The sequence below is a fragment of the Chiroxiphia lanceolata genome, chromosome 24 (assembly GCF_009829145.1).
Source record: "Chiroxiphia lanceolata isolate bChiLan1 chromosome 24, bChiLan1.pri, whole genome shotgun sequence".
NCBI lineage: Eukaryota > Metazoa > Chordata > Aves > Passeriformes > Pipridae > Chiroxiphia > Chiroxiphia lanceolata.
The window spans coordinates 4,113,758-4,141,471 of NC_045660.1; the positions used below are offsets into that span (position 1 = coordinate 4,113,758).

The 27,714-nt window shown below is 45.9% G+C and overlaps 1 protein-coding gene across 1 annotated transcript in view; it reads right to left on the reverse strand.

Moving 5' to 3' along the window:
- The window catches only part of MAN1C1 (mannosidase alpha class 1C member 1), a 64,566-nt gene that overhangs the window by 23,682 nt on the left and 13,170 nt on the right, over positions 1-27,714 (reverse strand). Inside the window, exon 3 of the mRNA XM_032709790.1 lies at positions 19,219-19,315. Coding sequence (XP_032565681.1) covers positions 19,219-19,315 — 97 coding nt within the window. The remainder of the gene's footprint in view (positions 1-19,218; positions 19,316-27,714) is intronic.

Sequence of the window (27,714 nt, forward strand, 5' to 3'; positions counted from 1 at the left end):
ACAGCCTGTTACTGTGATGTTCTGAGAGCAACACTAATGGGCTCGATTTAATTTGATGATATAATCAACAAAGCTTTTCATAATCTGCAGAGAGACAATGAGAAAAGTTGGATTTGCTCAAGCTAAACAGAGACAAAGGGACAATAAACTTACAATTTTCTGGGATGATTAATTGAAGTGAAAAATTATTGAATTGACAGAGCCATTTATGTTTTTAGCAAGTAAGGCCTTTAAATACATGAATTGCATTGGGGATTGGGAACATGCTTGGATCTTTGCTATGGCAGAGCTTGGAGTTGCTCAGCTTTCCTCCCTGTGTTTGACAAAGTGGAGGGCAAACCTCTCTTCCCTGCTGGTTTGTCTTTGTGTCAGTTTAAACATTTGCTTTAAATATTCCCCTAACCCTCTGTACCTGATGAACTGTGTGTTTTGTACAAGGGTCTTGGCAATGTTTCCTTTCTTCTTGACCAGCTTTGAAGCCACTGCAAAGGCACGACTGACTCTCCCAAAGCCCATCGCAACACCAGAGCGGCCGCCTCAGCTTCGGCCTCATGAGAGTGATAAAAAACCACAGAGCAAACCAGGCAACAGGACTTGGCTCTGCCTGGCACTTACCAGGACATCCAGGAAGGTCCCCCACCCTGTTACTTCTTTGCTACAGGAGCATCTTCCTTCCTTCTTGCTCAGACTTTGCTTCACCGGGTCATGACAGAGCTCGAGACACAACGTCCAGCAGCTCTAATTATACTCAGCTGTCAAAATATGGTGCTGTCCACATCCCAGTGTGTTCATTACAACATATCCACACCCACTGTAAAGGTGCTGACACCTGCCTGACACGCTCCTTTAGAAATCATCACCTTTCCAAACCTGCACATGTGAGGGATATAATCAAAGGGGAAGCAGCTTCAAAAGAAAAAGGAAGCAAACCCCACTGTGTCACTTCTGACTCTTGCTGACACTCTCCTCTCTAAATTGCTGGTTTCAGCCTCATTGTACTCGAGTTTTAAAGTAGAAACCAAGAAACTCTCAGAAGAAACGCTCCTGAAAGTACCCAGAGATGGGAGCAGTGGCTTTTAAGCAGGACTCCATGTCTGAGATTCTACCTGTCTCCACAAACCTAAGGCTCTGTGTGCTATGAAGAGCTCCCCCTAATCCTGCTCCAAAACTGGCTTGGAGTGGAGATACACCTCACCTGGGAGAAGCAAAGTCACTCTGCTGATGCCCAAAAGGGAAGGTGGGTCTGTGGGGCACAGCTTTGGGATCCACACCAGCTCCTGCACCGCCCAGTGAGAGCACACAGTCATCCTGAATGGGATGATCCTCCTCCACCAGGACCAGGGAGAAGAACTGGGACCTCAGGTGGAATTCAGGGATGCTTGTCTGGGGACATTTCCAGCTCAAGGACTTCAGAGCAGCTCTTGTCACAGCAAGTGGCAGGGCCTCTGCCTGGGGTTCCACCCGTGAGTGAACAGCAGGAGAGGAGAAGCAGCAGCTCATGGAAGCAAGACAAAGGTTCATCTCTTCTTGAGCCGAAGGAGGGCCTGTACCACCCTGCATTTGCTCCTTTGTGCACAAAAAGAATGGAGATACGAGTGTAGGCAACAAGGCTGCTCTGTTCCTGCTCCCACCCACCCAGAGGAGTGAGCACTGCCACAGAGAGCACTAACAAACATTACATTAATTAACAGAATGCTTGTGAAAGGTGCTGAATGGAGCCTCCACGGAGAGGAGCTGGCATTGTACTCACACCGTGCCCCCACAGCTCCGTGGGAATGTGCCAGTCTGGAGGAACAGACCTTCCATGCAGCAGAGCTTCAGAAGGGCTTTCATGGGAATTAATGGCAGTGCTATCTCTAAAAACCCCAGATAAAGCCCAGAGCAGCTTGTTCTGCTCTGGGGTACATAATCTGAATAAGAAGGGCTCATCCTCTTCTTCTGTCCTTGATGCCTGATAGCTCAGGGGCTCTAAGGAGCCATTTGCAGCAAGAGTTCATAAGACAAAGCACAATTCCAAAGGCTCATTAGGAGGTTTAACGTGTGTCACTGGGCCAGGGCAGGGGGGGGGACACTTTGGAAGACACATGCCAATCTCAATGACCAAAGGGACTAACAGGTACAAAAGTCTGCCAGGCTACAGCTGAGTCCAGGACACCAGGGAGCTGCCAGCCAGGTGAGGGACAACCCTCCTGGAGCCCCTGGCAGAGCACAGGGCAGAAGGGAAGAGTTGCCACCGTGGCCTGGGGCTCCTCTGACCCCAACAGGAAGATCTGTATGGACTCTGAGCCAAGAAGTGACAGAAGTGGGATCTGGATCACACGCCGGAGGGTGGGAAAAGCTCCAAGTCAGGTGAGTGGGGAACCTACAAGTAACAGATGGGGGTCCCTGGCACAAGCACAAGATTCACTCATCTGCACATGTCCCATGGCCCTGCTCTCCTCCAGCATCCCTGGGCATGGAGGAGAACAGGGAGCAGTTTCTTCTCCATGTATGGTTTACAGGGAGGCCACGAGGGCTCTCATAGGAGGGGAGTACCTGCCCTGCCACCTGCCAGACATGAAAGGGATAATTAAGGCTTGAAAAGCACTGCACAGCACCAAGCAGGGACTAAGTATAACTATGGTAACAATCACAACTGCTGCTCTGCCAGTGAACTTCCTTTTAGCTACCCATTATCTGCAAATCAAACCCACCAATTTAGGCAGAAACAGGCCAAGCAAACACACCAGCACCAGGTACACAACAGAAACTGCATTAGTAGAGCACTAAGAGTATATTCCTGACTTTCTGAAACTTTCATAAGCAACCAAATCCACATCTGAAATTCAACTGTGATGCTTTGCACCCCAACAGCAAGGGATGGCCACGGGTTGCACTGGGCCAGAACACTGATCCAGGCATTGCTCACACAGCACAGTCCAGCTCCCTCATTAGAAAGGGCCCAGGATAGCATTTTTTAGGAAGTAGGTGACCTATTGAGCAAAAGACAAAGAGTTCACACCAAAGAACTGCCTTTTATCACAGGAGACTGTGACACTACCCTGGGTTCAGCTCTCCTTCAGTCTCTGTGGGAGTGACACAGAACAGCAGACAGACACGTCAGAGACAGCTACAACTTTTCATAAAGCTTCTTGCAGCCAAGGTCAGAACCTTCAGCTTGAAAGAACCTTGGCCTCCACCCTCTGCACCCACAGGCAGCAACAGCCAGCAGAGCTGGACAGTGCAGAGGAGATTTAACAGCAGCTACATGACTCAGGAGTGAGCAGGGAACTGAATGAGAGGACAAAAATCAGGGAAGGAAAAAGAAGAGGGAGAGAACTGGACTACAGAGAAAGACAAATGAAGAACAAAGAGACTGCAGAGCACTTGCAGGAGCATCCAGGATATTTTCAATGCGTTCCCTTGGCATCAGGAAATAGATGGTGGGTTTTGCTGTGCTCAGAAGATGGTTTGTCTTCCCCAGCTCTGTCAGTTCAAACACCAAAGTGCTGCCCCTAACAGAGGAGATCTGTCACCCCCTTGGGCCCTGGAGCCTCAGCCTCCTGCCTTCTCCTCAGTTCAGTCCATGCAGCTGCCGTGGACACAAAGCCCCATCAGATCCTTCCAGGCTGCTCCAACGAGCTGACAGTGACTCACTGACAGGAGAAGAGACAATGGTTGTGACTCACCGGTAACAAAGCACAATTCATTTACCTTCACCCACCTCACAGGGCTTGTATTAAGCAGGATGCAGAGCAGCAGGGCCAAACAGAAGGGATGGCCAGTACAGCACCTTGGGTTTTGGGACCTCTCTCCAGGATCCCACAGGACACTCTTGCATGCTCCCCATGGCAGCTCACACGGGTGAATCAACCCCTTGCTCTTCCTTCTGGCTTTTCCAGCTCCATCCCTACCTGAGGGGTATCACTTTTCAGGGTCAAAGAGCACCCCTTCATCAAAATCAGTTTTGTGGTGGCTGTGAGGGTTTTTTGCCCTGTTTTGTTGCCTTGTTTTTGGGGTTTTAATTTTTTTTTTTTTTTTTTTTTTTTTGGTGGGAAGTTACTCAGTCAGGCTCTAGGAAGGAATTTTGCCCAAAATGAAATACCTCCTTGGGGTGAGGTATTCACAGGCTGGGGATCTACGTGTGCAAGTCCAGACTCAGCACACAGACCTGCACCTGCTTCTCCCAAACTAAACAAGTGGCCCAACCCCAGGACACATCCAGCCCCCAGAGCTTAGCAAATGTTTGATTTTTCCAAAGTGGAGCAGCTGTGGCGGGAGGGACAGAGAGCACCGCCTCCCCTCACTCCCCTCCTCCCAAAATAGCCAGCTTGGAGTATCACAGGCCAGATATGAGACTTGAAGGGCTCCCAGCTGCAAGCCTGTCCCTTGAGAGCCTTAAAAAAACCCATAAAAGTGATGCTTCAGCAGACAAGTAGCTAAGAGTGGGGTCTGTAATAGCCCTTTCCCTGAGGAAGGAGAAATGCCTTTTAGCAACGGCGCTGCCTGACTCCATCAGACATTCCCGAATTCCACGCCTGGGGAGCCAAGGAGCACAAGGGCTCACAGGTGATAACCCTTGCAATAACCCACATAACACATGCAGGAGTCTCCCTGCCTCACCTCCCACCAGCTTTGCTGTCGAGGTGCAAGGAGCGAGGACGAATTCAGAGCATTCCCAGATGCACCTCTGGAAAGCTGGACATGGTGCAAGGATTCCCAAGCAGCAGGAGATGGGATTATCTTCACCAGCTTTCCAGCACTACCTCCCTGATGCCAGGGTTTAGCTCCAAGAAAATTCTTCTCTCACAGAACCATGGAATCACAGACTGGTTTGAGTTGGAAAGGGCCTTGAAGCTCATCCAGTTCCCACCCCCTGCCATGGGCAGGGACATCTTCCCCCAGAAGGTTCTTTGTGCCACATCACCCGTGTTTGGAGCCACGTATCCCTGTGACTGCTGGGAATTGTCTGCCCCAGAGATGGATGGAAGCCCAAACTGACCTCACCAACACACCCAGTCAGGCAGTGCCAAAGCACTGGAGCAAGAAAAGGTTGGGGAATATCGTCTTTAATGCCACGGAGACTCAGACCCAGGGGGCCTGGCCCTGCCATTTGGCAAACAGTCCTTTATGAAGTTACCCAGTGAACAGAAACCAAATCCTTCCTTTTCAACAAAGCCATTTAAACAATCTGTACAGTAATGCATTGTGCAAGGCTTCAAATGAGCAGCACAAGTCATTAGGAAGATATCAGACTTAATCTTGCATACAGCAGGACTGTTTAAATGCTACAGAACAGAGGGTTTCAAATGGCTTTTTGCTAACTTTAATAACTGAGTTTACAATTGAAAGGCAAGAGCAGAAGGGGGAGGAATTTAGATCAGCGCAATGTAAACCCAGATCAAAAATGAAAGGTCTTGACTCCCACTGTTCTTATGTCAAATCATATTTGTCAAAACAGAAATTAGTGCTGAAATCTTGTTTGGAATAAAAATTAGGATGCAGTTTCTATGAAACATGATGAACTTGTTAACTGTCGAGGCACAAAAGGCTCCGGTTGTTACTGGTTATTTATCTTCACCTCTCGGGGTGCAGGTGGTGCCAGGGCCAAAGAAGAACCAAAACCATGGAGATGCCCTTGCCTGGTTCTGCTGGTCTGGAGGCTTCAAACAGCTGGTCTGGCTTTGATTAAAATCAGTGCCTTGTTAAAGCAGGAGTTTGAAAAGCGACCATCTCCCGAGTGCTGCTTTTCTTGTTCTTTTTGGTTCTTTTTCTCACTGGCAGTGCTTGGAGACCAGCCTGAACTTCTGACATTTATCCAGGGATTCGTGCTAGAAGCCTGGGAGCTGGCTGGGACCACGTCACCACACAGCTTCTGGGTGGTGGCAAACTGTCGAATTCTGGGAGAAATCTACACAGAGACGTTTTACACAGCTCAGAATTATCTTGGCAACAAAGTAAACCGTGAAAATCACTGCACAGTTTCTGGAAAGATCTGCCTTGCAGCGAAGATTTGCCAGTCAGTCCCCTCTGTGGAGTGCTCTGGGTCAGGCAGAGCGATGGGAGTCTGGAACTCCTGAGACAGGATCTGGGCTTAGGCCAGAGCTCCCTGCCCGCTCTGGGCCTTAATTTCTTCTGCCAGCAAAAAGGCAGGAGGCATTTCCCTCCAAGTTTGAAAGCAAAGAGGGTTTAAATAAAGATAACGTGCTGGTTAGAGAAATAAGAAGGTATTAAAATCCCTATTCAGGGAAATGCTGCAGCACAGTGACCAAAGTTTTTGCTGGTTCTTCTCAGCACCAGCTACAGGAAGACAAGGGACAAGAGTCACCAGACAGCAAAGCACAGGTGACCCCTGTGACACCAAACAAACAGTCCCTGGTGCACAGACCTGTCCCCATGTCACCTCCTCTGATCCCATTAATTTATCCACCATCCTCTGTCCAGGCGATTCTGCCTCTGTTCATCCCGAGCACTGAGCACCAGCCATTCATCTTCCCTCTGCAATGGTGCTGTTGGCCAGGCAGAAACACTCCCACCAGCTTGTTTTTTCAACTTTCCCTATCAGAATTGTCCTCCAGCACAGCCACCTTGCACCAAGAATCAGCACTGGAAAATACACTCCACTTGCAGCTGATACTCTCAAGTAGAAACTCAATCTGCTCACATTATGAGGAGGATCAACCCAGTTGTCAGTGATCTCCAGGACAGAGCTGGGACTATTTGTTCAGCTGACACAAATGAAACTAGGAAATGGGTTACAGGCCTTTTCAGAAAGGAAGAAAATTTCTCAGTTAAGTCTTCACAATCATCTCATTACAGCCCAGTCCCTCAGCTGCCTGTGAGAGGTACCTACACACTGCAGATGAAGCCTGCAAAGCCAGAAACACCAGACTTGAGCTACAACCCTGCCACTGTGTCTTATTTATTGAGGTTTTTGTTTGTGAGCCTGAGAGCTGTAACACAGAGCAACTTCATTCCCTTTATTTAAGGTAAACTAAACAAATTACATCTGAGCAACAAGAAAGCAGAAGAGAGAGATGAAGGGGACAGAGAAGCAGTCCAAGAATTAGATCTATTTCTTTTTTTATCAGCACATTCTCTTGCAGACTGGGGGGAAAAAAAAAAAAAAGTCCATTAGCTTTGGAGCAACCTCATTTTTCTTTGCTTTCCAAATAAACCACTGCACTCCTACACTTCAGGGACTTCCTCAGAAGGATGGTGGCTACTAAGGGGCTACCAATCTTGTATTTCTAGAAGAAATACCTAGTGGACCATGAGAATTCCATACAGGACATCACTCAAGACCATGCCAAGGTTACCACCACTCCATAAGCTTCACACCTAAATCAACTCAAACCCTAGTCCTGTGCCACTGTAGGGTGGATAAAGTCACACTTGCTCCACCTAAGGAAAGGTCAAAGGGCTGATCATTCCCTGGAGAGATGCTTAGGAACAGGAGAGCAACTAATCCTGGAGCATGTGGTTTGGAAGAAGCGGAGCCTACAGCACATCAGACCATGCAGAGACTTAAAAGGTAACACAGCCTCGAAAAAAAATCCACCTGCCAAACAAGGATGAGCCTCCCACCTAAAGGAAAGGAATTCTGAACACTGGCATTGGGGAAATCACCCAAACACCTGGCTCACAAGACAGCCCAGTCTGTTTTTCGTTGTCAACAGGAGCGATCTTCCGAGTTCCCGGGAAGTGATAATGAATCCCAGTTCCACCTGCACCACACGACGGTGTCAGCACATGGCCTGCACAGTTTCTGGGTTAATCTGGCACCACAGAGGAGCATCTTGAAGTGTTGGCTTTTAGGCTGCTCTGATCGAGTTTAATACAGGACGTGTTCCAGCTGGGGGAGAAATCGCCTTTTTGGATTACAAACCACTCATGTTTTTTTCAAATATCAATTCCCCCTGAAGAATTAAGCCTGTTGTTCAGGCTCAACCAGTGGTGGCAGCTCTCCCCTGAACCAGTCATGGGTGAGAGACAGAAAAAGAGAGCTCGTGCTCATTTAGGAACGTGGCAAAGTAGGAAGAGTCTGGAGGAGAGTGGGCTGATGGGAACAGGTTAGCAATATTCTTATTATATACTGGGAAAAAAAAGAAAAGAGAAGAAAGGTGTTCAGCATAAAAACGAATTGCTTGTCACAGCTACAGCCCTTCAGATAGTTACTTCCTTCAGGAAGGGGAAAGAAGACATATGATAAGCACCTATTGCCAACTGATTCTTAAGCATTTAATACTTGGCAGCAGCTCCCCAGTTTAATCCTCTTTTCCCCAGTTTCTCCAACCATCTTTCATCATTCAGTGATCCTCCAACAACAGGCCCTGGCCCGTCACTGCATGACTCCAAACCTCCTGGAGCTCAAATCAAACTGTCTCCCTTTGAAAGTGTCACAGAGGAGGAAGCTGGTTTGACTGAGCCTCAGGAACACAATCCCTGATACAGCAGAGATACTGCAAATCCACTCTCCACGTGTATCCAATCTGTCTCCCCTGACACACAGACTATTGCAGGCAGGCTATGGAGAGCTCAGCAGAAAATGGGAAGTGATCATCACTCAAATGCTCCTTGGGGAAAAAGAGGTTTCCTCCTGTTCTTGGGCAAGGGGGCTCAGATGTCGGTGAGGCAGGGGAAATCACTTCTGACAATGATGGGTAATTTGACAAGCAAGGAGCAATTCTGGGAGGACCAGTTCAAGAAGGTTCAGCAGAAGACAACGGCAGTGACACCGGTGGGGCAAAATGCTGCTGGTGCCTCCTGGTCTGGATGCTTGAAATTAATTTTAAAGTGGTTAAAGGTAATCTGATTATATACTATTTATTGCTCCTTCACACACCTCCTCGAGGACTTGCATCATTTAATGTGAGGGGTCCCAACAGGCCCATTAAAACAAAGACACACGTCCTACCTGCAACTATTATCCATGTTCTCCGAGAGACACAGGGAGCAGTTAATGAGCAGAGACTGCTAATTCACCTTAGAATTCAAAGGAGAGGCACTTTGTTACAATAATTAGAAAGAAGGTGCCCTTCTATCTTCCAAACACACTTCCCAAAAAGTGCTGTGGCAGATGTGTTATGACAGCACAGCAGAGATGCAGCCTGTAACTCCTGACAGCGTTTTTCCCTCAGCAGATCCGCTCTGGATGGGCTTTGCAGAACAGACACCACGTTCCAGTTTGGGGTTATAAAACTGCTCATCCCTGACGTGGTTTTATCGACAGTCCAGAGGAGCAAACATCACCTCCCAGAGTGTGTTCCCAGAAATGATCTGGTCCTTAACACAAGCCCAAGTGCAAGAGCAGAATTCAGAGATAAAAGGAACGAAACCATCCTTTGCCTCAAAAATAAATTAATAGGATTAATTGTGCTGTTCAGCTCGGAACAGAGCGGAGCTGCTGGTCTGGACAACTGCTGAGCACTCCACGAGCTGAGCTTGGAACCCTAATAACCAAGGATGAAGGAATTTAAATGCATTTTATTTGTGAATGCAGTGGGTCAGGAGAATGCAAATGGTCCATTACCATGTCTCAGCGATGAGCAGGCACACATTAAGCTGTGGTAACTCTGTCACTTGGGACCATCTGTCCGTGTTCTTCCTTTTCTCTCCCATATTGTTAAAGTCACACCAACAAGACCCCGGCTGAAAGCCTCCAAATGCTCTCCAGTATGTTACTTGACAGGATTAGATATCAAAATAATCTCAGCAAATTGGGAAAATAGTCTGAAACAAGCGGGATGCAATTCAATAAGGACACACAACGCGTTCCAGCCCGAGGGAAGCACAACGAACCATGAAGCATAAGGAATAAATGGTTCGAGCAGCACTCGGCCGAAAACGATACTGAGGCTGCAGAATTCAGCTCAAATCAGCACCGCTGCAATGTTCCAAAAAGGAGCAAACCCCACTCCAGGATGAGCAATAACGTGTGTCACACACCAGAAAGGGCTCTGGCCCCGCTCTCTGCTCTCTCCACTCTCCCACTTCAGGCAGCGTTTGGCTCATCGGGAGACTCCAGAGGGAGGCAACATCTGTGAGGAAGAGGGCACGGAATGTGACCTACAATTAGGGCTGGCAAGGTCTGGGGCTGCTCACCCTTTGAGGGGAGGAGACTGAGGGAAACTTGACAACATTTTGCAAAAAGGCACAGAGAGATGCTGCGAAGAATAAGACGGGAAAACCATTCTCCACATCCACGGGGAAAGGCCAAGAAGTCACGGCTTAACTCTCCGCGGGAGAGCAGGGTCAGACACCAGCACAGGCTTTAAAGCTGTAAAGCACTGAAGCAGAATGCCTGCCACGACTTTCCAACACAGGGGAGCCCTCAGGGCGCCTTAGGAAGGGAAGGACTAAATGACTTCTCGCTGTTACTTTTGTATTCTGTTGTTACTCACTAATGTGAATGAGAAGTGCAGGTCTCCAAAAAGCCTCATGAAGCTGCTTCTTGCAGATGCAACAAAGTGATTCCGAGAGAAGGAAAGTGCTACATAAAATGCTTTCTGATGGCTCCATTCCCTTCAAACCCCCAAAGCTACCTTAGTGACAGGGAACATCACAGTTACAATTTGGGATGTACACACAAGTCAGGAAATTAAAAATGCTCGTTCCCACAGCAACCAGGATGGAGCCTGCCAAGAGAGAAGGAATGTTCTAGCCTAGTCAAAAGGTGTTAATTTTAATGCCTGAAGGCGATTTCCACTTCCAGATGCCTGAAGAAGGCCTTGGAGAAGTCCATGAAAGCTCTCTCTGCACTCATGCACAGAAAAACTTGAACCTCGGTTTCTTTGTTCCTGAATTATCTGCTCTTGCCTGCAGGACACAGCACAGGTTGGAGTTTGGAAATTAAGTTGAAACAGAGAAAGCAGGGCTGTGGAGACCATCACTGGAATGCTGTGATCCTGGACCACGCTGCACTGCACGACTGGCACAGTCTGTGCCTTCCCAGCCTCCAGCTGTGAGGAAATGATATCCCAATGTAATCATGTATTCAGATAAAAGCACCATGGTGAGAAACAGGCCCAACTTAGGTGTTCTTAATTGCATGTTTCTATCAGAGAAATATATTCTGGGTATATTGAAATTCGCAGGAAACAACCTCTGCCTTTAGAACTTCCTCTTGAAACACCTTCATTTTCCTGCACTGAGCTTCTTCTCCTTTTTTTTTTTCCTTTGGGGAGCTGCATATAAAGTGTCTTGGGGTGAAGTGGGTTTTTTTGAGAATAAAACATCAGAAGAAGGATGAACAATTTTAGTAAGTCCAAAAAAAAAAAAAAAAATCCACGTTTTTCACACTGATGCCTCAAGCAAAGGCTAAGGGATTTTCTTGAACTTCCAAAAAATCCTCTCTAGGGACAAGAACAATCCTGAGAGGCTAAAAGAAAGTGTTTTTTAAAAGCATAAAGGTCTTTGAATGACAAATGCCTACCACAACATTCAGAGTACACAGATCCAGCCTGGAAACCAGTGACAAACCTGAAAGTTGACGTCCTATGGGATGATGTTAAACCCACTGATTAAGTGAGATAAGGGACTTCTCTGGCCCCAAAAGGCACCAGAGATGAAAAAAAATATCAGAAACAAGTACCTGGAGAAATTATAGGGAAGGAAATGCTGTAGCAGGAGCCATTTGAAATGTGATCTCCTGTAGTTGAATAGAAAAATGTCAAAATCTAACACTAATCCAGATGAATATCCAATGAGATACATAATGAGGGTGGAAAAAAGCTTCAGCAGCAGCACAAAATGATGTGATAAAGCAGTTAAGTTCTAAATGTGGAATCTAACACAGCAAAATCAGTTTGGAACCTGCCTAATCTCTTCAGAAGTTTCAAGAGTGGAAAACAAGTGAATTAAAACCAAAGTAGGTGGGTTCTTCTGCTGCACAGTTTCTAGCTCCCCATCTCCTCTGAATAAACAAGGGAAAGCTAAACACAGAGGGATAAAGATAAGAAACCCAGAAGCCTCGAGATATTTCCAACATTAAAAGGCAGGGCTAAAAGTATATTTTTAAAATATTCTTACCTTGCTCTGCTTTTTTACGTAGTTTGTGGTAGTGCCTGTCTGCAGGTGGGTTTGTGTCTGCAACCTCCACCTGAGAGTAAGTTGGAGCCAGCTGGGGGTCGGGCTCTGCTCCCAGAGAAAAAGTGGCAGGAGAAGAGGACACAGCCTCAGGTTGCACCAGGTGAGGTTTTAGATTGGATATCAGGGAAAACTTCTTCATAGAAAGAGTTGGAACAGGCTGTCCAGGACAGTGGTGGAACCACCATCCCTGGAAGTGTTCAAAAACATGTGGATGTGGTACCTGAGGACATGGTTAATGGTGAACACAGTGGCAGTGCTGCGTCAACAGTTGAACTTAATGATCTTCAGGGTCTTTTCCAACCTTTACAATCCTGTGATTCTGGCAGGAAATGCTGTAAAGCATCTGACTGCCAATGATGGCCAGAAGACAACGGGCCCTCAGTGCTCCCAAAAGACACGTTCTGACCAAAGCAGAGGCATCTGTGCACTCAGGAGCTTCCAGTGTGGAACTGAACTCCCTACAGAACCCCAGAATGGTTTGGGTTGGAAGGGACCTTAAAGCTCATCTTGTTCCACCCCCCGTGCCACGGGCAGGGACACCTTTCACTAAGCCCAGGTTGCTCCAAGCCCTGTCCAACAACTCCAATCTGACACCGAGCGGTGCCGTCGAGGTCCCTGGAGGAGACGCCGGATGTTTGTTGAAGCCAGTTGGAAGTGCCAAACCTCCAACTCAAGCTTTTGCTGTGGAGTTGCCACCAAAGCCTCCGTAATCCAGAGATGAATCTGTGAGCAGTCCAACACCACCCATTCTCAGCTGGCTGCCTTTTAATCACACGCTCAATATCGCTGAAGATTAGGCAATTATTTCCGCATAATTAGTGTCCGGAATGAGGCACAGACAACATCCATAACGGGGTGCTTAAGGAGAAAAATTTTTTAAAAAGGAGAAAAAAAAAAAATCTTAAAGACAAGCTCACTGTATTTTGAAATACAGCCCTCGGAATCTGAAAAAGAGGGATGAAAAACTAGCTACAGCCTGATTGTTCCCTGCGTGCCTGGTAACGGGGCTGCTCACATGTGGCTTCCTCCACGCCACTGCACGTTCCACTCCTCAGCAACTTAAAGAGGCCCCACAGAACACTCTCCAGTCACAATTCAACAAAATTTTATCTCTTTTTCTGCTTTCATTTGCTACTTTAGTGGTTGTTTTTCTATTTTGTGTTTCGTTTCTTTCTCCTCCATTTTGCTGTGCACAGCAGTTCTGACAAATCCCAAGACACTCTCTCCCACTTTTTAGGCCTCATTAAGCTCAAAACTGTGTTCAGGGTCAATGGAAAGTTCATGAAGCTCATGAGGAAGCTGGGATGATTAATTGGTTTGCATGGAGATAACGTGAAGCTTGCCCAGCTTCCTGCTAAGGACAAACCCAGACCAAACCACGCTGTCCAGCCTTCGCAGCTGCCCTCGCACCTCCAGGGCTGAGCACAAACAGAGAGACCCTGAACGTGCATCTGGGCTCTGCAGCTCAGGCCAAGGCTGTTCTCCACTCCATCCTCCTCCCTGGGTTACTTCTTTTCTAAGATGCAAATCTCAGCTGAAGGGAGGTGAAGTTTTTTTTCCATAACTGCTGCTCTGCTCAGCCCCAGAACAAGGGTTTGGTAGCAAAGGTGTTCGCAGAAGGCCACAGTTTTTCTATGAGACACCGAGTTTTCCCTGTTTAAACTTTTGAAATGAGTATTTCAAGCTGACAAGTTGCTCCCTGTCAGCTGAGCCACTGTAATAAGCTTAAATCTCTGTGTGAGGTTCAGGGTTCAGTGGAGCCCTGATGTTTGAGCTAATGCTTGGAACAGCACATTTAGTGGAAGCCACCGCTCCCAGCATGACCCAAGGTGAGGGCAGAGTGGGAACAAGTCTCCTGAAGTATTAATGGCAACCTTGGGGTCTGCAAGGAGTGATCTCTGGCAGGTCAAAACAAGGAAAAAAAAAAAAACCAACAGGGATTAATGTCAGCTCCAACATGCATCACACAGCCAGTCCCTGATGAGGTTGGTATTTGGAGGATATCCTGATTCGCTGCTTCCTGCTGACAGGAAATAAGTTTGTTGCTACGGATTTCAGTGACAGCAAAAGCCAAAGTCAACTCAAAACACCCTCCTGAAAATAACGTTCCACTGGGTAACATTATACACAAAAAAACCCCTAGAAAGATGATGATGCCAGGGAGCAACAGAGTTCCAGCAACATCTTCATTACAATATATTTTTCTCTTTAAAGAGCCCACGGAGCCAACCACGTAATGTCATGTGCAATAGGCAGTAGGAATAATTCAGCATACAAATTAAGAGAGCGATGATTATTATTATTATTATTATTTTAATCACATAAAAGGACACTCCAGGGTTTTTGTGATCCCAGGGTAAGAGACTTATAGACAGAAAAGGGGCAGCACAATTGGAGGTTACCATTTCCTTCTGGTAGTTGGAATGTTGCTGAATTAATATTTTCATCCAATTACCTTTCCTGTGTTATGTATTCATACATCAACTCCCGTTGCTTCTAATTGAGGTGGGAACACTTCCTGCCTGCTCCATGGTTTCCTAGATAAATCAGTGGTGAAGGAAGCAGCTGTTTGGAAAATGTTTGGCTCAGCTGGCAAGACTGGATGGTTGAAGGCACTAATCCTGGGATGTGGAGCTTTTTGGGTCCAGTTGGGCCCAGCACCTGAGGTGACAGTCACAGAGCAGCTGCTGTTAAAAGCTGGCTGTGACAGGAGCTTGGTGGTGTTAAATCCAGTGGGAAGATGTTCCTTGAATCCCCATCCAGATCTGAGCCTGGCAGGTCACAGTGTCACAGTGCAGTGACAAGGCCTGGTGGGATTTGCCAGGGAGAACAAACCTGAAGGGCCCTGGATCTCAGGACAGTTTTCCAGAGGCCTCTCTGCCTGTTCATGTGGTCACTGCTTTGCTTCCCCAGCCATTTCACCCCCTTTTTTTCATGCTGGAGAGCCAAAATAGCACCATTTCCAGGCAGCTGAGACCAATGACCTCCTGTCTTCCAAACAAACTGTTGGGACAGCTCAGGCCAAAGTCTGAGCCGAGTACACAAACACAGCCATGGATTTTTCCAAGAATTTCTCCACCCTGTGCAGATCTATCTCCCTCTGTCCTGTCACCAAGCAAACAAACATGGAGCAACACAAGAGCCCTGCTCAAGGGTGAGGTCTAAACACACCTCTCACCTTTTAGATCCAGCTGCTGTCAGAGCTTTGCCATCCAGTCGTGGTGACCTGGATGTGCCTTGGATGTGACAGTTGTCACATGGACTCACATCAGATAAAGCTACACAGCCTCACAATGTTGCATAAATTCAGCATATGCTGAGAGAAGCAATGGGCTGCAACAAGGCAATTCATAATTTTAGGTGTGATTTCAAGTGGGGAAAGAGGAAGCAAGAGGGGAAACCTAGTTAAGGATTGCTATTTTTAAACTAAAATTAATATACCGACGTGCATTTAGGTGGTAAAAAATGTCTGACAGCACACCAAGGCTCCATATTTACTTTCTCTCACTGATTTCAGAGCAAATTGGCTCAGGTTATAAGTCAAAGAAGGATTCTCTTCTGCTGCCAGCACTGCACACTTCAGGAGATATCTGAAAATCAGGCTTCTTACCTTATCATTGTTAAAAGACTGTGCAATCAAAATGGAACTGACAATTCAGCTGATGCCTGAGCAGCAATAGATGCCAGCTCGCTCTCCCATAGCTAGAGAAACTCTGTAAAGCTAATAGGATTTTAAAAACATTTTGTCAGAGAAATAAGTGGCTATGACAGACCTGGGGAGCGGGCAGAATAACAATTCAGCTCTCTGCTGCTGGATATCCCAGTGACAGGTGCACTTCAAGGGTTGTGCTACACAACACCACTGCCCTCTCCAGCAGCCCTGCTCCCAGGAATCCAACATGCTTTGCAAACATCAGTAAATTTAATGCTTGCAGCACCAAAGGCAGGAATGCTGAGATGGTTAAGAAGGGTTAAAATAACCAGATCAGCACTGGGAGCATCATAAGTGCCTGCAGATCTCCAGCCTTACCCTCAGCCACGAGCTCAGCGGTGTCATTTTCCTTAGATCTCCCTTAAAAAGCATGTTTTGGGCCTGATATTCCGCAGGTTTCCCTTCAGCCACCTTAAGTGCAGAGAGAAACCTTGCAGGCAGTTCTGAAAACCCCCAGTTGTGCAGCCATCCCCACTGGACCCTTGTGGTGCAGGTTTTATTCCAGCAAGGGATCATCCCTCCACCCCTGGCAGAGTGCTTTGCCCATTTCCACGGCACATTTTCCAGGCAAATCATCCCACAGCTGAAAGTGTAAAACATGTTTACCCCACTGCAGAGCCCATCTTATCACAAGCATCACAGATGAATAATTAATGCTCATGAAAGGAGCACAGCTTGTGGGTTTGAGGAAAGGGCTCTCAAGCTGCAGTGATTATAAATGACAGCAATCAGAGGAGTTCTGTACAAATAAACTACGTCCAGAACGTGGGAGAGTCTTGATGAAATGGATGCCCTAGAAATAGGATCTGGAGAACATCAATCACAAGCAGGAACGTAAGGACCAAGTCACCAGATCAAAGTCCAAGGGAGTGGGATGCTGCCTGCGGTGGGTGTAGCAGCCTGTAAATCATTTGGGGAGTGGGCAAGTTGAATTTCCAGGTGAGCTGCCACCTTCCAAGGCAGAGGAGCAAGGAGATTGACTGATTTGGGGATACAAGAGTTTTCCTGCCAGTGATTTTCCTGCCACCTGGGCAGGAAAAACGTTGGGAAGGGATGCTACTCACAGCTGTCAGGAGAAGCAGGATGCTATGTAGGAGCAGAAGGTGAATGTTTATTTTTATTTCTACTTTGATTAGAGAGAGAATATTTGATACAGAGCAGCTCCCCCACTTCCCCCAGGGCGAGATGCTAAACTGAAGGCTACAAGTGAGCATCACATCCACAACAGCAAAATGTAACACCCTTCAAGAACTCGATTGCTTCTCATGCACACAAACACACGCGAAAATAGCCCCAAAGAGGTTCCTTCCCTCCCACATGCAAGCAGCTGCAGAGAAATCTCAGCTTAATATTGACATCTCCAGCCTGGAAAGCACCCAACTGGCCTCCATTAAATCTGCAGTTAGGAATAAAAAGATGCAAGATGTGACAGCAGGGGCAATGGGCAACAATGAAGGGCAACAGTGCCCTGTCCTAATTTCTAAAAGTCTCTGAAGGCAAGAGGGATAGAGGGCTGCAGCAAGGGATTGCCTAATGCTTCCCTTCTTTACCAGTCACAGTTAAAAGGAGGAAAAGCCTATTAAAAGGCTGAAATGTACCATGTAGCTTCTTTTCTGCAATTGTCTGCAAATCCTTGTGCTCCAAAGCATTTTCCTTGAGAGTGCTCACAGGCACGCTACAAACAAGCATAAGTACTGTCAATTGTTTTAGCATGATAAATGCATTTTAGAGCTTTCAATATTTTTGTCTGTTTACTGGCATGCTCCTTGAGGAATTTTGACAAGCTTGCCAGAATGGAAAAGCTGCAAAATGCTTAACTTAGTGCTGAACTTAATTCTCAAGTAAGAAACCTGGGTCTTGCTGGAGGGGGTTGAAAGAGAAACAAGAAAAAAGGACACACCAACCCAAATCAAAGCTCCTGACAAAGCAAGGCTGTCATACACACTTCCAGCCCACTTCCAGCACTGCTTCCTCCAGATATCCCACAGCCATTAACGTGGCTTTCTTGCAGCCCAGTATTGCACAATCAGATGTGAGTTAACCCTCTGGTATTCTGAGGAACTGAAGAGCTTCCAGGGATGGGGCAGCCACAGCTTCTCTGGGTAACCTTTGCCAGGGCCTCTCCACCCTCAAAGCCAAGAATCTTTTCCTAATATCCATCTAAACCTACTCTCTGTCAGTGTGAAGCCATTCCCTCTTGTCCTGGCACTCCAGGCCCTTGTAAATAGTCTCCCTCCATCTTTCTTTTAGCCCCTTCAGCTACTGGAAAGCCATGATCAGGTCACCCTGAAGCTTCTCTTCCCCAGGCTGATGGTGTCAGAAGACACCTGACTCATTTCTACCTTCAAACCTTCCCTTTCACACACATCTCCCGGCCCCCCAGAGCTAAGGAGGTCTCTGCAGGAGGCTGAACTCAGTCTCCACACAAAGCAGAAGATCTCCACACCCACTCTGAAAGATCCCCACGTCATGTGCCTGATGTAGGGAAAGACTGGGACACCTACAGAGTACAAAACAGGAAATGGGAGTGTTCTTCATACCATCAGTCCTATCCCTTTGCCCTGAGGAAATAAACTCACAGATAATTTGCCCACTAAACAACTCTATTCCGCTCTAATCTGGGTGAGGAAACTCCAGGAGATAATCTCTGCAAAACAGACTCCTGTTGTAAAGGAGCTGAGAGACCCCTGCTCAGTAAGAAATCCCTAAGGATGGGTGGGAAAGTGCTGCTCAGGCAGATTCTGCTGGTCTCACCATGGCATAACCTGTGACACAAGGCCAAGCAGGGGCAGAGAGAGCAGAGCAGGGAAATGCTTTGAGTACAAAAAAAAAAAAAAAGATGATTTATATCCCAAAGCATCCAAAAGTCCCCCCAAGAAGTCAACAACTATCCCACCAGAACGAGTAGGGGAACAGTACTGAAATTATATAAGCAGCTCACATAAAAAGAGGTAATCTGCTAAAGAGTAAAATTATACCAGCCAGTGTGCACATACTGTAAGGAACTTTTAATATTGATTCACTCAATATTTCATGGAATTCACATCTCGCTCCACAGTGGAGAAACGGGTGAGAAAATGCTCAGTTTGGTCAGCTCCTGATGTCTACAAGCTCAGACAAATAGCACCATTGTCAGGCTTGGACTGCCCTCATGTTTTAATGAAGACACTTTTCAGTTTAGCACTGTTTGCAGACACATTTGGTGCTAGACCTGCACAGAGAGGTGATACAGGCCGGGACTGAGAGATGCCTGCGGGAATGAGATTCCCAGAGACAGTCACCTCTAGGAGATGGGTTCAAAGTCTTGCTTCACACAAGTGGAGAGAGGAAGGAGATCAAAGCTGTTCCAGACTCCTCACCGCATTGCAGAGAGAGGAACTGACATGTGACCTTTAAAAAATTCAATGAAATTGCACTAAAATTGAGTCTGAACTCACCAAACATGTTCCCGATGTGGCCGTTCTTGGTCAGCGGGCGCAGCTCGTTCTTTCCAAGTGCATATTGCTTGTAGTTATCCCAAGCAAATTTCATCATCTGTGAAGAGAAAAATGGAATAAAATTGAATAAAATTGAATAAAAACACTTAACAGGACTGAAAGGCTTCTGAACCTCAGCTCTGGGAAGAAATGGGAGTTTCTCATTTATTGCTAAACCCAGCAACCAATGGCCCGTTAATTATAAAATCTGAATTCACACTGAACACGATGAGTGGAGCTGCATCCAAAGGTTTGAGGAAGTCTCCAACTCATCATTCCTGGTGCACAACTTGGGACTGGCACATCTCAGAAGTACCACAGTATCCAACACACCAAGAGCCTACTTTTCCCCTCAGCTATCCAAACCAAGAGGGAGTTGTAGGAATATGTCTCTACCTCTGACTTTCTGACCTTTTTTTCAGGGAGTATCAGTATTTCAGAATTTCAGTTTTATCAGTATTTAAATTCTATCAGTATTTCAGAATGGTAAAGCCAAAGCTGATCTATCCCTAATTACAGGAAGAAATTGATATTAAGGACTGCACAGAAGTTTTCTTTCTATTAATTAAGAGAATACATTCAGAAAGGGGAAATCCACAACATTTTGATATCTTCTATCAAAACTCCAAAGTCTCGTCCTTAAGAGAGTTCTGCACAAGGGCTGGGTGATTTCTGAGAAACCCCTTCCAACTCAAACATTTCCTTTTGGGACATCTGAACTGTCCTGCCCAGGCCCAGCACATCAACCTTCCCCTGAGGACTGCAAGGCAAGTCTGTGCAGGTTCCAACACACACACACACCCCAGCACAGCCTTTTCTGTCCTCCTGCCCCTTTGGCTCCAGCTGGTAGGAAAAATTAAACCTACAAGCAACTTTTCTTCATCTGGGAGAGACTGGGATTTGTCAGCTTCTAAGGAGTGCCTTAAATAAAGCTGCCTTTTATAACCCACCCAGCCTGGCTCTGAGCAGTTCCAGCCCCAGCATCGCAGTGACCTGGACATTCTTTGATTCCATCCCTGGAAAAAAGGACAACAAAGGGGAGGAAAGCGGCTTCAGAGAATCAACAATATTCTCTGCTGAGCCTAACAAAGGTAAGAGTTGTCTAAAATGCTTCACTCAAACCAGACTTTCGAGAGAAAATGACAGTTTAAAACAAGTCGTTCCTCCACAGAGTGCCCCTGCCTCGTGTCTGCAGCAGCATTTGCTGCTCTATTTCGGCATCAGGAATGTGCAGGTTACTTTGGTCTGGAATTTCTGCTGTCATTTCAGTTCTTACTTTCCCCTCCAGCTGTGTGTTTCACAAGCCCAACATCACAAGCCTCTGGCAGTACCCTCGTTAACTAGCACACAGCCCCAAAAAAGCCACATCGCCAGGTTCCCCCCCCCCCCCCAGCCCTTTTCAAACACCAAGCTTCCAAAGTAAAGTTTCATAAAGCTGGTCATATGGAGGAAGGATAAACATTTGCTGGACTGATTGATAACATTCGGACTCTGACACCACCAGGAGATGGAATGTTGGACAAACAAATAAAGTCAACTTGGGTTTTAAAAACTCAGTGTGGGACGAATTAGTCAGTGCAGAGGAAACTAAATAATGACTGGGGGGGAAGAAATCCTCCACAAAATCCACTTGAACATGTCTCAGTCATATGACTCAGGGTGTTTACTTTATTTTTGCTAAATCTCTGGATTTTTTTTTTCCAGTGGCAGCAGATTCAAAATGGGAAGTTCTCACTCTTCATCAAGATAAGAGGGCAAATCTTTGAGGGACTCTGGCCTCTCTCGGACAGTAGGGAGCAAATGCTTTTATGTCTCAGAGCTTGATCCTGAAGTTCCCTGCAGGAAAGATGGTGTTTCCATAAAGACAGCATTCCCACAGCAGGGCTCCTGACAGAAAGGAAACAGCAAGTCAATCTACTGGGTTCATTCCTCTTCTAAATCAGAGCTGAGGAAGGAGGACCCACCCTTCTGGCACTCAGAGAGCCTGGACGTGGAGAGGATGTGGAAATGACTCTATTTTGTTGCCTGAAACTCCTAAGGTTGTAATTCTGAATCAGCCTCATTTTAAGCTGAGTACGGAATTTAAAGTTAATTCCTTCCCTCTGCTTTTTTAACCCCTCCACTCCAGAAGACCCAAAGTTTCCAAACCCAGGCATCTCTGCCACGCTGCCTCCTTGTGATCCAGAGCTCCCCAGCACCTCCATCGCAGGGAGGTGATGGAAAACTACCCCTGTTGTTTCTCTTCAACAGTCTCTTATGTCCTACAAGGGAAATCTCCTCCTCTCTCCTGTCTCCTCACACAAGGAGGGACGGCCTGAGGCCTGTCAGGCCCCCCAGAGTGACCCACTTCACACAGGACAGAATAAACACATTTATTCTTCACTTGCCTATTCAGCCAACTTAAGCTGCATTTGTCACGGTGCTGCAGAAAGTTCCCCTACAAAATGATTTCTTGGGCTGCACTGGCTGTGGTGTCTTAAACTCTCCTCCTCTATTCTGTCCTGAGCTGATAGTCAGGGAGACAGATGATGGATGAGATTGGATATGCTGCCTCATTGAACTGCCAGGTTTTTTCCGTTACGTGAAGAAAATTTTGCTTGCTGCTTTCAAACCCTGTAGATTTGGGAGGCAAGGTGCATAATGTGGGGCCCCCCCCCCCTCCCTTTTCGTTTTCCAAGATCAAGCTTTCCTCTCTCCAAAAGCAGCAACTGGAAAAGTTTAAGAGCCAAAAGCATCTGCACCATTCTGCCCGTTCTGGCTCCCTGCAGCTGCCTCTCCAGGCCAAATTTAGCAGCTCAACTTCCAAACCACTGAAGAGATTCATCAAGTTTCTAAAAGTGGGGACTCCACATTTATAGGAGCTCTCAAAAGCTTTCTCTGACCAAGGTTCCAAATTCCAGGCTGAAAAGGAAGGGGGCTGGAGCTGAGAGGTGCAGGAGGGGAATGTGCCTGCTGAGGTGTTCCAGGCAGGTTTCTGATGAGACACGAAGGTTAGAAGTGAATATTTTATGCCATTCCAGTCATGACACATCACAATACATCAGTGTTAACATTATGCCATTTTACATTTGAAAAATGGCCCCAGAACCACAAAAATTATGGAAATAGATCCATAATTTTAGATTTTGCTCTTACCAGTGAGCCATCTGCCATCTAATAGATAATTATCTATTTGGCCCTGATATTCTAATCACTCTGGCTCTCAGCTGATTTATGGCAGAGACTTCCAAATTTATAATTTAATTTGTCAGATTGCTCTTTCTTTTCTACAACCTGTAAGTCATTTTTTACTTTTGAGAGTTTCAGCAGTCCAGTCAGACAATTATGTATTAAAATCAACTAGAAATAACGAAACTGAATTCTGAAAATCTGCACTACCACTTTCATCATTTAGGCCATTATCTTTCCTTCTGCTTTGGTCCATCCAAACCCAAAAAGACTCTGGCTTTCAAGCCCACATATTTCATACAGGCAGCAGCAGAACAAAAAGGCGTTTGGTGAATTCTGTGATCCAGGTAATGATGAAACAGGTTTCAGGATAAAAACTTGACCAAGGAAGTGTTTTCACTTTGAAGAGATGCACAGATCTTTAGCACATTTAATAACTAAACCACTCGAAATCTCTGAGTTTATGGTCTTGCAAAAAGCAGAGAGATTAGAGAAAAAAATACAAAAAAGGGGGGAAAAACTTCCTCCCTGCTATCACTTGCCCTCTTTCTGTTAACAGGAAAGACTTCCAAATGCAGAGCATTCCCAAACAGCTATTTGATTAGTTTGATCCATCTAGACTGGGATAATTAGTAAATGCTTAAAAGATGAAATCTAAATATACTGACCAATCAGCCCCTTTCAAGTACTTCCAAAGAACATTACACAAAGCCATTATCTTCACAAGATAACCACTTCTGTGGCTCTTCAGCCTCCTTTCTTCAACTCCCCTTCAAACATTTCACTATAAAGGATCTGAGAAATTTCCAGTTTGGGTTAACAAAAAGGGAAGGTGAGGGTAATTTTAAATATTTCTTTCCCCATTGTATTCCTAACTGGTTTTTTCCCACCTCTCTTCCTTTCTCTGGAGTTGGAGGCAGATGAGTTGTCTCATCCCTTTCAAACCCAAGATCTGTTCTTTCCCACCTCTAAATTTCTTGCTACCCCAAAATAGCCCTGTACTGGTTTGGATTTTTAAGCTGCAACATAATTCCATATAGTTTCCCCAACTGTGTAAAAAATAATTTGCCAGATGACAAGATGCAGAGAAAAAGAGAGACCGACTGTCAGTGTTGCAGGCAGAAGAAAAAGTCTGCCTGAACACACCAGGATAAGCCATTTATGTTTGGAATAATGGATGTATTTTTCCCTAATCAGACTTGCATAAACTTGTATAATTCAGGATTGACTGCAGGAAAGGTGATGAAACAGCATCATGTTTATTACGTGTTGCTGTTTTTAATATTATCACACGGAGATATAAATATCCATACAAACAGAATGATACAAAAAAGCTGGAATTCACTGGAAAATCTCTAATAGAAAGCTGAGCAACTTCTCAGGTTACTTCTCTGGGACTCTGTCCTCAGTAATGTTTTTACATAACAGCAAAAGGATAACAAAAAGGCTGTGTGTTAACTCAGCTGATTGAGATGTTCCATTTAGGCAGGCACTAAATATCCAGAGGCTTTTACTTGGTGGGTTTAAAAGCCTGGAACTGCAGAACAGACAGTGCTGCAGCACCAGAGACGTTACCAGGCAACTCACCGAGACGGACACCAACATTGATAATCCATTCTAAAGTAATTAAACTTTATAATTAAAGATTACAGTAAATCCAATAGATCCCAACAGGAACTGGAGCAATTCAAAGACACGCTGGCTAACCTGTCTGTATTCCAGGAGCCATGTTAGCTCCTGCCTGTGAATAAAACACTGAGTGAATTGCTGAGATTTTCGTTTAATTGGCCTTCAAACAACCGACAACCATGAGAGTCTCACCTTGGGAAGTGTTAATCTGTCACCTCACTCCTCTAACTCTGAATCAAATATCATTCTTCTTTTAACTGATGGCAAAGGGGTGACTGGGGGTAAAAAGTGAGTCTGTCACTACCAAATGAAAGCCCAGGCAAAGCCAAGTGAACACAGTCCTGACTCCAACGGGACAGGTATTTCCTCTCCAGTTCCATTCTTGACTCTTAGACATTGTTTGGGCAACTTCCACTACCCTGTGCCTCAACTCATCCCTCTACAACACAGACCTCACCCCTTTCTTCTCAAAGCACTGGGGGGAATAGAGAGAAACCAACACTGTGGGACTGAGCTCACTTGGTGAACCAGGTTGTCCAGGGAAGCTGTGGCTGCCCCATCCCTGGAAGTGTCCAAGGCCAAGTTGGACAAGGCTTGGAGCAACCTGGGCTAGTGGAAGGTGTCCCTGCCCACAGCAGGGGGTGGGACTGGATGATCTCTCAGGTCCCTTCCACCCCAAACCATTCTGTGACTCTACAATTCAATATTCTTCCACCGAGCGATCTTGCAAACCCAGAATCATTTTGCACAATGTTCTGCTCGAGTTTTCCTTAAGCACAAGATAAAGGCTCATGTTTCCACACCTAAAGCACCAGCCTGAGCACAGAACTCCTCCCTTGTGCTCCAGCTCTTCCTAATGGATTCTAACCCAAAATTTCAAACCCTGTCAGCCTACTGACTGTAAATACATCAGCTGATAGTTCGGTGTTAGATGGCAGATAGAGACTGTGAATCACTTGCTACATGCAGCTTTATCTAAAAGTAAATATAACAGTAATTCAAGCAACAGGTGAGTGGGGTTTTGCTTCAGATTTTTTCTGGCAAAGTCTTGGCAGCTTGTCCTCAAACTGGCATGGGAGGTTTTTCATGCCATCAGTTGCTATCACAGCTCCCTCTCTCTTGCAAAACAGCTCCTTGCTTAAGAAAACTGATCCTCATCACTGGAACAACAGAGGAATTCTTTATGAAGATAGAAGAAAGCACCCTCCATCCAGACACAAGGCACCTTCCAGCAAGTTACAATAAGAAAAAAGTAAGTTTTACATTCTGCTTGTTGTTCCCAGCCAGACAGTCCAGCTGAGTAATGGCTGCATCCAGCTCAGATCTGCAGAGGTAAGCACTCTCTCCCCGCCACAATCAGGGAAAAAGCAGGGCTAGAAGCCTGATTTGCACTGGGGGAACAGGAAAAAAAACCCAGCACAGAGTAGTCCAAGGTCATTAGTGTTAGTGACAAGGACAGAAATAGAACTCAAGAGTCTCCCTGACTCACAGTCCCTGCTAGGAGAGCTGAATGGGGGAAAGAACAGCTCAAGCCACAATTAAACTAACACCTAATTAAATTCCTAATGCAACTAGATTTAACTGTGTCAAGAGGGGAAAAAAAACCCCACTAAAATCCTTCGATAGGGCTATCTCAGGCATTAAGACCCAGCTGGATCCAGCTGCATCTAAATCAGGAAACATGTCAGCAAGAGCAGTTGATTTTGCAGTTAGCCCAGTAATGAGATGCTGGACTGGAAGAGGACAACAACGGTTTTGAGAACAAATTTGCAAGTCTAGACCAAAGCACAGAGTGATTTAGTAGAGAGATGAGAAGAGCTGTAGCCTCGGCTCCTTCGCTTCCCAAAAATCAAAGCTTGGGGAAAAAAAATCTAATAGAAATAAAAAGGTACTTGTGTTCCCAGTGCTGTCAGCTTCATGTTCCCTGCGAGCCTCTACAGCTGATCACACACAGGATATTCCAGAGCACGGCCAGGCTGATGCTGCACAACAAATCCAGCAATAAAAAACAATAAAGATTCTTTCTGCCCTAAGTTTACTGCCCCTGACAGCTACTCAGGCACTGGCTGTCACGAGGTTTGGGGACCAGGCAGGAAAAGGCAATCCATGGTGTCCAGCTTGCAGCCTCAGCCAGGCTGCAAACTGACCCCATTAAATCTGAGAGGCGATTTTTTTTCCATGGATGGACACTCCAAAGGTAATCTGGGATGGTGCAGAAGGAATTGGTGTCAGAGGGCAAGTCCAACTGTGTGATGGAGACCAAAGTGAAGATGTTGTGCCAGCAAACACATGGAAAGGGAATAGTGAGATACAGGAAGGATTAGAAATTGAAGAGGTGACACTGCAACAAAGATGAGCTTAAAACCACAGCAATAGTTATGATCTCCCCTCGTTATTACCACAGAATGAAGGCAGAAGTAGCTCTTTGAGCAACATGAGGAAATCAGGGAAGACATTTAAGGTGCTTATAAAACATTGTGGGGAGTTTTTTTAAATGTATATACTGTGCAGAATTTGAACTTAACCCTGGTTTATGGCTTCCCTGCAGCCAGATTTCCCACCCAAACCAGATTTTGTAAATGGAAATTGCAGCTGTGAGGATATATCTGTAGCACTTAAGTACTGCTTTCAAAGCAGAAGGTACCAGAATGTGTTGGAAGGTACCAGAATGTGAAAAACGGAAGACCAGGAATCAATCCCTTTTTGTAAAATATTGGAATGCTACATAATAATAGCAGATACTTAAAAATATTAAAAGATACCCAACTACATCACACTGTGCTATACTTTTCCACGCTCCTAGTTACAGGAATTATGGGATATGCTGCACTTTGGTAGTGAGAAGGTACCCCATACCCAAACACACACGGAGGCACATCGAGCAGATATTTTCCCTGACACTGCTAAAATATCACGACTCATTTACAATCCAATGTATTGGTTCACTTCACAAGATGACTTTTGCTAACAAAATTGTGTATTAGGAGGTGTCTGTCAAACACATGACAACTCCTCAGCTACTGTGGGGGGTGCAGGAACACAGGACAGCAGGCAGACCCACAAAGCCACAGTGACACTGTTATTTAGATTTTTCAAGTCCTTTTAACTCCAGGTTGGACAGTCTGGCTTTTGCTAGTAACTACTATTTCACTCCAGCAGGCTTTGAGGAAAGAAAGTGGGGAAAAACTACTTACCAAGTAATTATGCTCCTTCAAATGTCACCTCCAAGTCCCCTCCTGAGTTTTGCGCCTGCAGCACAAATCACGCAGGAAATTCCCTGAGCTCTCAAGATTTTGGGCACTGTCACATACCCATAGGCTGCCTCGAGGGCTCTTACATTTCAGCTAAGTCCCTTCAAGCATGTACAGCAGACAGTCTTTGTAAATCCCTAATTACACACAGACTACAGCAAAGTGACCAGTGTTCCAGGTGAGTGATGGACAGCAGTTAAACACCCAGGCCAGGAATCCATCAGCTCCTCACCAAAACATCCCCATGCTAAATGGGAAGGTGGATGGAAACACAAGCACTAAGCAAGACTGTTTTTACAGACCTGCATTATGACAAGGTAAGTAATTTTCTCTTTCCCTACAGATACCATCTGCACAAGATTCTCATTTCTGGAGAGCTGCAGCCCAAGGGGATGCTCTAAAAGGAGCT